This window comes from Ziziphus jujuba, chromosome 1 (assembly GCF_031755915.1).
Source record: "Ziziphus jujuba cultivar Dongzao chromosome 1, ASM3175591v1".
In the NCBI taxonomy this organism is placed as follows: Eukaryota; Viridiplantae; Streptophyta; class Magnoliopsida; order Rosales; family Rhamnaceae; genus Ziziphus; species Ziziphus jujuba.
In genome coordinates, this window is record NC_083379.1 from 23,643,346 (window position 1) to 23,654,208 (window position 10,863).

At 32.6% G+C, this 10,863-nt stretch overlaps 1 protein-coding gene across 2 annotated transcripts; it reads left to right on the forward strand.

Moving 5' to 3' along the window:
* The first annotated feature begins 1,605 nt into the window (after positions 1 to 1,605).
* Positions 1,606 to 8,617, forward strand: LOC107425269 (putative E3 ubiquitin-protein ligase RING1a). 2 transcript variants are annotated; one of them, XM_016035240.4, is made up of 10 exons: positions 1,607 to 1,972; positions 2,126 to 2,168; positions 3,660 to 3,718; positions 5,590 to 5,671; positions 5,875 to 5,995; positions 6,089 to 6,130; positions 6,619 to 7,146; positions 7,417 to 7,524; positions 7,627 to 7,833; positions 8,004 to 8,617. In XM_016035240.4, the coding sequence occupies exons 1-10, from the start codon at positions 1,879 to 1,881 to the stop codon at positions 8,046 to 8,048; spliced, it is 1,329 nt and encodes a 442-aa protein (XP_015890726.2). In that variant the 5' UTR covers positions 1,607 to 1,878; the 3' UTR covers positions 8,049 to 8,617. The 2 variants fall into 2 exon arrangements, with proteins under 2 accessions (XP_048335488.1, XP_015890726.2); XM_048479531.2 differs by lacking the exon at positions 6,089 to 6,130 and having other exon boundaries at positions 1,606 to 1,972.
* Positions 8,618 to 10,863: the final 2,246 nt, after the last annotated feature.

Genomic DNA, 10,863 nt, shown 5'->3' on the forward strand with positions numbered 1-10,863 from the left:
TAAATTCAAGCTAGTGAATCATATGTACTGTTCTTTTAAACGCTTCCTTCAAAGTTTAGACCCAGGTAGCAAATAATTCTGTTTTTAAGATTTTAATACAAAAGGAGTAAAATAGGAAAGACAAAGCCATATAATGAGGAAGAAGTGAATCATCCCTTTTTATCCCCAAAAAAAATAAAATAAATAAAATAATGACTGTGTTTAGAAATATTGTTTTACCTTATACTATGGTGGCGATATTACCACGGGATGCTTCGCTAAATAGCACAATATTGATAATGCGATCGATCGCCTGTCAGTATTTATAACTTGTATTTTTCCAACTTTTATAGGATTGACTCGATTGAACCTATTTACCATTTGCTATGTATGTTAATGCAACTTACCTTCTAATACAACTTACCTTCTTTCTTTTTTTTTTTTTTTTTTTTTTTTTTTTTTTTTTTTCCCTTGTTTGAAGGAAGGGTTCACACTTGAAAATTAATAATGTATAAAATCGTGAGATAGAAAACACAAATTATGTGTTATTTTGCAGAACAATGATATATGGTTTTTGATTTTAATAATATTAGAATTATCAAAATATTTATCAAATTTATTTATTAAATAATATAATTGATAATATGATAATTTTTAATTTATTTAATTTTTTAGATTATTTATCTAAAAGTTTATTTTTCTGATTTAAGTTATACAAAAATATCAATAAATAATATTTTAACATATTTTATTTAATAAATATTTTAATAGCTGTGCATTATTACTGACTTGGTTTTTGATTTTTTTCTATTTAATTGTTTCTACGTTGCTTTTTTTTTTTTGTGTGATAATTTGCTTATTACAATATATAAATATGTATATTGACAAAGCTTATTGCAAATATTTGCTAGTGTTAATTTGTTAGAACTTATTAAACATTGATTCTAAATTTGAAGAAAATAAAAAAAGCACAAAGAAACACCAATACAATTTCAAATAATTTTTAATTAACCAAAAAAAAGGAATACAATTTCAAATAGTATAATTAAACAAAATGCCTGCTTTTCTTTATTTTTTAGTGATATGAGAGTGAGGATTAAATTCAAAATGGATCAAATAGGATGAAAAAAAAATTATACAATCCATATATATTTTTTTTTCTGAATATACGAACAAGAAATTATTTTTTATTAATTTTTTTTGTTGGTACAGTAAATTGTTGGGTTTTATTCCTTTCCCTTCAAAATATGAAAAAGAAACAAAATTGTAAACATATAATGACATAAAGGCCCCCGTAAACCACATAAAGGAGCGTGTTCTTATTTTTACATGTTGGTCGAGAAACCGAGGCTTCCCTGCGAGTCAATAGACTCAATACGGCAGCTGAGGAAATTAAGAGTAGTCGGGTGCATGTAAATATACCTGTACGCCACAGGCTCTTACCAATAGAAATTAAACATTAGGGAAAATAAAGGCAAAAGTGTAAACAAAAATATCGAAAGTACGATAATACCCCCATATTATTACGTGTCAGTCAATGATTTGTTATTAATTTTGTCTTATACAAATGTATGAGCTATATTTCGCGGACATTTCCTTCTTTATAAATATTATTGTAAGATAAAAAAGAAAAAGAAAAAGAAAAAAGAAATAGAAACTCGGTGAGACCACGAGCCTCAGCCTCTACCCCTCCGCCTCTCTCTCTCTTTCTCGCTGGTCAGCCACACTTGGCCACCACCTTCCTTTCTCTCTATTTTTCTTTTTCTCTCTCTTTGTTTCTCTCCCTAAAATTGCAGAACACCACCATAACCGCAACACCACCTCCACCACAACCAATTAGCTATTACATAGCTACATAAGCGTTCCATTTTTCAATAGAATTTGCTTGAAAGAGAAGCAATGCCGGCACAGAAGCGGTCGCACGATGCTTTGGAAGATGATCCTATACAAAACAACCACGAAAACGGCCATGAACAGCCGGAAGACGACGAGGGTACGTGTTATTTTGCTCAAATACCCACAAACCAACACCAAATTTTTCCATGACGCAAAGAGACTTTTGTTTTTGCGTGCGTATGGTTCTGGATTTATTGTTTCTGATTATTGTTTGTTGTTCATGGCGTTCTGGGTTCCTGTTCTTTCTCAGAATCCGATCGAAGCCCTTCGTCGAGCAATGGAGACAGAGACGAGTAAGCTTGCTTTACCAGTTTTTTTTTTCTTTTTATGTGTTTAAATTTTTTTTTTTTTCCCTTCTTCTTCTTCTTCCCCTTCTACTTCTTTTTTCTCCTCTTAAATCATACACGTTTTCATGTTTTTGAAAGTGTTTGATGCTTGAATGCTGGGTCTGATTTGGGATCCGCATGGTTTTCTTCGTGCAACTGCTTGTTTATTGTATTGTACGAGCGGTTAAGGGGACGAGCTATGTGGATTTAAGGTGTATTCTAGTATATGTTGAAATGGCTCTTTGTTGATTGGTTTTATCTGCCTCTTCCTCTGGTGGATTAGTAAGTTCTTCTTTAGCACCAAGGTTGGTGGAGTTGGGTTTTGGATCTTTCTAGTTATAATCATTGCTTTGGTGATTTCGGGCCTCAATTTATCGGTATGAACACATTTGAAGCATGCTTCTCTTTTGTAGTTGATTTCTGGTTGCAGTATCGCAAACCAGTTGTTCTTTTATTGGCTGTAACTTGCATGGAGCTGCTTAACAGAGATGGTTTGGTTCGTGGTGATTGCTCTGGCTGTGGTTGGGTCATTTTTTAGAGAAATTATTCAAGTGGAAGTTGGTAAAAGTTTGCCCTCTTAACATCCATCTGAGGATACGGAAATATGTGAATGATAAACGGCGCCTATTGGGTATTCTAATTCCTTGCATGCTCAATAGCTCTTCTGTTTTTGTTTGCTCAAGATCCGGCAATTCTGCTATGGATTTGGAGAAAGGCTTACAATCTGAGGGAAGGGGAAACTTTTAAGTGCACTGAATTATCTGCTTCATGCCCAATATGGTGAATGCTTTCTGTGGATATGTGTTTAATGTTGAAGATTTTTCGAGAGAAGGAAGCAGTATCGACTGTAGCAATAACGTTCTCCAGTTGAACATTTGTTTTGTTCGATGTTATATTTATGCTATTTCTCCTGTTTTGATCTGATTTAATAATAATAAAATAAATACCTTTGGTTTTCCTTTGTTTAATGTGATTAAAATAAAGACAAGGACGCCAATGTGCTTTTTGAATTGGCCAATCCTGCATTCTCACAAAATTTTTTAATCTAGTCTCTGCATGGATAAAAAAGCTGGTAAATTGTTATGAGAAATACAATATAACCAGGTTTGTGAATAAATCAGTAGCTTTAAAAGGTCGGTATTTTTTTTTCTTTTTTGGCCCCATTCTGTGCATCTTTATTTGGGTTTGGGTTCGGATTTGAGGGAAGGGATTTCTGCAGAATATTAATTGTCTCTTTTCTTCTTATTATTATTATTGTTATTTTCTTTTCTTTTTCCATTATGGGGGGTGTTAATTGTGCATTTTTCATATAATCAACCGCCCTTTTTGCTCATGTACCTGCAGAAAAGGTTTTAAATAAGTGTGTATAAAAGAATAACAGAAACTGCACAGTATCAATCTATCTATCCAATGGAGATCTTGATACATACTGATGCGTATATTGGTGTTTATATGTAGATATATCATGGTGAAGTTGGCAGAGATACGCAAGGAAGTTCAGTGTCCTATCTGCTTAGGTATGGTTGGATAAATTAAAACAGATTCAAGATTTCAAGCGAGCAATATAATTTGTTCTTTGTGTCTTGCCACATCATGATGACTACAATATCTGAAATTCACTACTTAGGTTTTGACGAGTAAGCATTATTGTGTAAGACACCATGTATGAAATGTCATGTGTCAACTTCTAAAAATCTTCTGCCAGGTATATGATGGAAACCCTAGTGGCCTCATTATTTTATATAGAAACTTCATTGCAGTCATCATCTTCAGGTTTAATTTGCATTTGAAATGAATGCTAGAGGCTCAAAAATATCAAAACTGCTCTTATTGTTAATATGATTTCCACACAGGAACCTTGTACCATTTTTTATCTTCCAGTTTTAACTGCTTGTTGTCTATTATATTTTGATATGGACTGTGCAACGCCACTGAACCCTTGATTATAAAAATAAAGAATGAAATTTTCTGTGTACTTCTACCAAGTTTCTGTTACTTTTGATACACTATCCATGAATTAAGAGGGGACACTCTTTTGGATTATGTTCTCTTTAATTTGTTACTGAATTCCATAACCGACTAGCCATCAAGTTATTGCAAGAGGTTATGATCTTTAAGTACATCTGATTATTGATCTATACTGCTTGTTTTATATCCAAAGAACATCATTTTCATGCTGAAGTGGTGCATGCCCAGTATGCATCTTTGCATGCTTGCCTCCTATGTATGGCATGTACTTGATTGACCTATGGATCAAGATACACCAGTACAATCTTGATTCTTAATCCTGCACTTGGTTAGCTTCATAACTTTAATTTGTCAGCCAATTTTGAGCTGAAATATATTTCTGAAGTAAATTTACAGTTATCATGAATCATTTTCTTAGTTCTTCGTTAGGCATCTCTTATAAAATAATTTTTTTTTGGCATTATATTGCATTTTTTTTTGTATCCTTCTGTTCAGCATGAAAAATTGATTGAAATCTCTGGTGGAAGTGAAGGACTGAATAAAATATCTTTCAGTCTTTAATTATTTACAATCTTGAAACACATTTTCTTTGCTTCTATGGAAAAAATGCAGAAACAAATGGTTAGAATTCTTGATAAAGGAAGCCAGTGTAGATTGTTTCCCCTTTACTAAAAATATTATTTCTTTATATATTGTTCTCTGTTTTTATGAATATATGAAGAAATGGAAGTACGTTTTACAGGTTGTACAGGTTGTACACTTCATGATAAGTGTTAGAAATTCTAAATTGTTTTTTCTTGAATTTGTATTCCAACACATTTTACTGGGTTTCTAATGGGTCAGCATGGTGCTATTTTGTTGCTTTGGCTTATCTGTGGGTAACTTGAACCTTTTCTTGGGACCCATTTTCAAGTGGCCCATTTTCATGCATGCTTGAGATTAAGGGCTTTCTGATCCATGAAAACATGGCAGATCAGAACTAGATTTAGTTTTATTTTTCTAATATATGAAGGCTTATATCAGAGAACAACGTACTAGAACATTTTGCATGGGAATTCTTAATTCAAATATTTCAGTTTTGAAAATAGCATTCCCCAATATAAATAAATAGTAGGGATGATCACATAAGTCACCCCTGTATTTTCCTTGAAAAAAGGGGAAAAAGAAAATCACTGCTGTATTTGGGCCATGTCTAAATTGGATAATTATAAAAACTCCTAACATCTGGAGTAGCAGGGATAATATTATCAACCTGTGAAAATAGCATGCTTATTAGCCATTATTTTTTGGTCAAGGCCAAATCCTTTTATTCTGTAGTTCATTTAGTTAGTCCTGTAGCAACTTTTCTTTTTGTTCTGTGTTAATTGCTAGGTTTATGTCCAAAAGCAAAGAAAATATTTGTGTAATTTTGCATGTGTAGGGATCATTCGAAAAACAAGAACAGTGATGGAATGCCTTCACCGCTTCTGTAGGGAATGCATAGACAAATCTATGCGCCTGGGGTATGTAGTCAATTTATTATCCTATTATTATTATTATTATTATTATTATTTTAAGTATTATTATTATTATCATTATTATTATTATTATTATTTATTCTGCATTAGCCTTAAATTTCCTTGTTCAGGTTTCATTTTGGGTGAATTAAATTTGTTGGCTGATGTCTCTACCATGGATATAAACTGGTTACTGACTTGGCCTACAGGAATAATGAGTGCCCTGCTTGCCGCACACACTGTGCTAGTCGTCGCTCTTTGAGAGATGATCCAAACTATGATTCCTTAATTGCAGCTTTGTATCCAGATATTGACAAGTATGAGGAAGAGGTATAATGAGGTGGTCTATTGATTTTTAATTGGAAATTCATTTACTGTATGATTTTGTGATGTCAAGCTCTCAGCTCTGAATATCTCTTCCAGGAATTAGCTTTCCATGAAGAGGAGAAGGCTCGCAATAAGCAGGTCCATTATTTCTAGTTTACTTCCTAGTCTTTGGTGCCGATCACTGTGTATGCATTCATTGTAGGGTAGCTATGAAATTTTTCTTAATCTAAAAGGTACGGAACAAAGAAATAGATTGGTAATAGATCTAATAAAAGAATTTCTATTTTCAACATAAACAATCTTTAATTAGAATTGAAAGCAAACGATAAGAGAAAATGTCATGTGGTTGCAATTTTCTCTTGTGAAATTGAGAGCTTGAAGAACAGTAAAATTTAAGGAATGCAATTGTTTTTTGTCATCTCATCTCTGGTCTGTCTATAATTGGAAAATTTACATTACCTTCATATCTTGAAATGTGGATTTTGAGAAGGTGACAAACTAAATTGTTTGTTTTGACCATTCAAGCATTAAGGCTCCATTGTGACTTGTTAATTGCAGTAGCTGGCTGGTTTTCCTTAAGTTTCAATTTTATTGCTTCAGGGCATCAACTTTTTCGATTTTTACAGATCCAAGCTTCCATTGCCCAGACTTTACGGCGACAATCGGAAGCCCTTGGCAGGAAAAAAACAACTGCCAAAGCCACAGCAGCTGCATTTATGAGGAGATCGCAGGGTAACTATCGTAATTCTCATTTGAGGGGAAGAAGAAACTACCGAAATGCTGCTGACAATCAAGGGTCTGATGACAATGAGGATGAAAATGGTAATGATGGAGGCAAAGATTCATCTTCTGCGGATGAGCGCACGGAAACTAGATCAAAAAGATGCAAGAGATGGGGAGGAGCTCGATATTCTCAACCTTCAGCAACTGTTGGTTCAGATGGCGGAGGTGATGAAAATGATTCTGAAGCTAACAAGGAAAGCCTGGGCATGACTATGGGGCTTGTTGGCAGCTCGGAGAGGCTTGCCTGGGGCAAAGGTGGTATGCGGAGTCACACACGGTATGGCGGTTCCAGTGGTGGCAATGGTAAGAATGCCAGGAACAGCCGCCTCTCAAAGTTAATGGATTATCTTCGAAACTCTGAAGAAAATGAGGTAAAGAGATCTTTTGGCTTTAATCTGGTGGTCTCTTCAGGGCGATGAGACACAAAATAATGATCCCTTTGGTGGCTTTAAATTGTCGCAGTGGGTGACTGTCAGAAATCTATGTAGCTAATCTGCAGAATCCCATTTCACAGTGTTCTTCAGATCACTCACTTTTCATGGATGCAGCACATGCTTATATATTTATTTGGGTGTATATAGAGTTTAATATTGCTTTTGGACCGAGATGATTGCTTTAATTATATTTTATTTTCATTTCAGTTGGATGTACACCTCATGCTTGTTTCTATCGATGAACAAAGAATTCCAAGTTTGCAGCGGCCATATCTTTGCTGCAGGCCTACTTTGTCAGTTAGGCATCTCTGTCAGGTGTTTATCTGCGAACCTAGATGGTGTTTATCTATTTAGTAGGATTTGCACTATATTTCTAAAGCTACAATCATGGTGAAATTTGTCTTGATTTCTTCACAGTATGTTGCTCACCAAACCAAATTGCAAGACAATGAAGTTGAGATATACTTGTTAAAAGAGCTCCATGCCAAATTCAGTCCTTCAACCTCCATGAGTGTTCCAATTCCTAAGCCTAGTGTATTAGAGTGTAAAGAAAAGTTGCGAGCTTTAAATGAGCAAGAAACTTTGGCAGAACTTAAAGCATACAGTTCTACTCGTGGACATCTAGTAAGTGTTTTGTCTAAAGTTCACACACCCCTACACCAGATAAAATGCTTGCATGTGTGTGGATGCACACACGAGCACTCATACTGCAAATACTCTAGTCTTCTTTTATTATTATTTATTATTATTCTTTTATTTTTTAAATTTCTTATCTACCATGTGCATTTGTACAGCTTCTGGCCTATGAGAAGAAGTGGAGCTCAAACTGGTACTGTTGACATTTTCTTCCGGCTTTGTCATGACAAACAAGTTATCACCACATTCTTCTGCAATGGTACATAATATCCACACTCAGAAAGGAGGATGTCATGTAGGTTCAATACTGATAGCAACAAATTGAGTTTTAGGATCCATGCAAAGTAAACGTCTAGAGAGTTCAGAAGTAGAAAATTGGGTTTTTCTTGCTGTAAGTTTGTTACAACTTTTACCAGTATCTATAGATTGTGACTTGCTTTGAATGTTGTGATAATAATCCTTCAAATAGGCAAGTGCTTGGTAAGTGTTTTCTTCCCAGGTTCACGAGTTCAAGTCAGCGAATTCTCATTCTATTCCATAGTCGCAGTGTCCCCCCAAATCCAGAGTAACGAGAGAGAGAGAGAGAACATTTTATTTTATTTTTTGAAGAAAATAAGTAACTTAATTGTTAAATAAAGAAAAGCATTGCAATACTTTGCAGCCCTTAAATTAGGACAACCATTGCAATACTTTGCATAGATACCTGGTTATATATTGTTCGAAGATTTTTATGTCACGCTATCTATTTATATAAACCGTCTTTTTAAAAGTATCGGAATTTCCCTTTTTGTTTTTATTTTCCAAATAATAGACGGCCGTCAATATTGAATTATACTGACAAAGGTGAGATTTCAACGTAGCTTGGACGCATTTGCAGCTGAGTCAACAGATTTTATATGGAGTATTTCCTAAACATTCACAGCATCCAATCAGCTCATTGTAGACAAAACACCAGAACCATCTCAAAACAAACGATGACTGGACTGCCACTAGGAGGCGAAAATTTCTTTCTTCTTTTAATTAACTAAGGTTTAATAATAATATAAAAAACACAAAATAAATTATAAAACATAAAAAAGAAGAAAAGTAGTGGGTAGAATTCCATATTATTATCTATATCACTTTATGGTCTCTATTTATATGTCTATACACAACATAAATTATAAGAAATGACACAAATTAATGGTCATATGGTAGTTATACGAGTGATATATGTTACACCATCAATACATATAATTGTGTAAGTTACAAAAAAATGATGCAATGGTCGCATCCACCTAATATTCATAATACTTCCCTTTGGATGTTCACCATACATTAAATATGCCTTATTAAAATCTTGCTAGGAAAATCCAGTATGACAAAACAATAGCAAAGGAAAAAAAAATACAATATTGATATGTATGATAATCTGTATACTAATTTCCCACATTAAAAGCTTGCAAGGAAAATTCTATGGGACAAAAACTTTCGCAAAGAAAAAAGAGTACAATCACTATATTTCTCCACTTGATTATGACAATTCAAGTGTGTGTGAATATTAAAATGTTTCATTAAAACCTTGTCAAGAAAACCAGAATACTAAAATATCTCATTAAAACCTTGTCAAGAAAATCCAACGGGACATAAGCTTGACTAGGAAAAATGGTAAAATTAATGCATTCATTTTACATCACACTTCTAGTATGTTTGGGTACTAAATTACCTCCTTAAAATCTTGTAAAAAAAAAAATAGTTGGAAAAACCTTGTCGAAAGAAAAAAAGTGCAATTTACGTGTATAATAAATTGATTTAACATTGATGATTCTTATTGATGATAATCTGCTAACCGTACTATCTCGTTAAAATATTATTAGGAAAACCCAATAAAATATAACATTGGTGAAGGAAAAAGAGAACAGTTTACATATTGTTGATGTGCATATTCCCCTCATGTCGACATAAATACAAATATAATATACAATTTTTAAATCGATACATTTCAAATAAATATTTAATATTCTTTTGATATAAACAAGGTAATTATCATTATGTATTCATACAGTATTGTCAAAAAATTTATATATTAAAAATATCAGACATGCAAGTTTTTCTTTTAGAAAAGTGTCTTTTATACCAAAAATTTTAATACACTTCAAGTATGCTTTATAATTTTATTTATAGTTGTACGACCAAATTACCCTTCAAAGATTTCTATCCATGTTGAAATATTTAAAACTAATAATATTTCTTACTAGCAAATGAAATAATATAATATATTTTAAAAATTTCAGCTTTCTCCTCCTAATGACCGGAAAACTATCTCATTAAACTCTTCCAAGAGTTCCAATATGTATACTAAAGCAAACTGAGTTGTTGACATGTCATATCACATTATTCTTAAAATACTCATTAAGATAATTATAATTCATTTATCTGATTATATAGCACTCTATTTGAATGAGTATATGCCTCGAAGTTTCGCTTCAAGTGATATCATGTCCTTCAGGGATTGTCAAATCTTAAAATTAAATATTCCATGTAAAATATCATATGCCAATAAATGCAGTTCAATTATTTTGGAAACTATCGAGTTCATAAAATATTGAATTATAATTGCATTTAGAATATGTTAGTTATATTTTTTTTCATTGCGAATCTCTTCGGTAGATACTGTTCCATAAACTAGGCTTTATATATAAGCATATTTAAACATCAAAGTTCACCTTTTGGTGTATTATTTAAGATTTTTAACAAATTAATACAATTCACCTTAAAATGTTAATTTCTCAATTTTTCAATTTGCTAACAGTATGTGGATAAAATTTACAATATCACATAGTTTTAAGATTAAATCACTTTTATAATTTTATATAACTACTTTTAAAAGACTAACAACAATTTTTTATTATTTTTTTAATTTATGATCCCACAATATCTAACCAGTCTCTTTAGGTGAATTCATTTCAAAATATTTCTCTGCATATGCCACTTTTTGAGCCTTTTAAAATAATATATGGATTATTAGGTGTACATCTC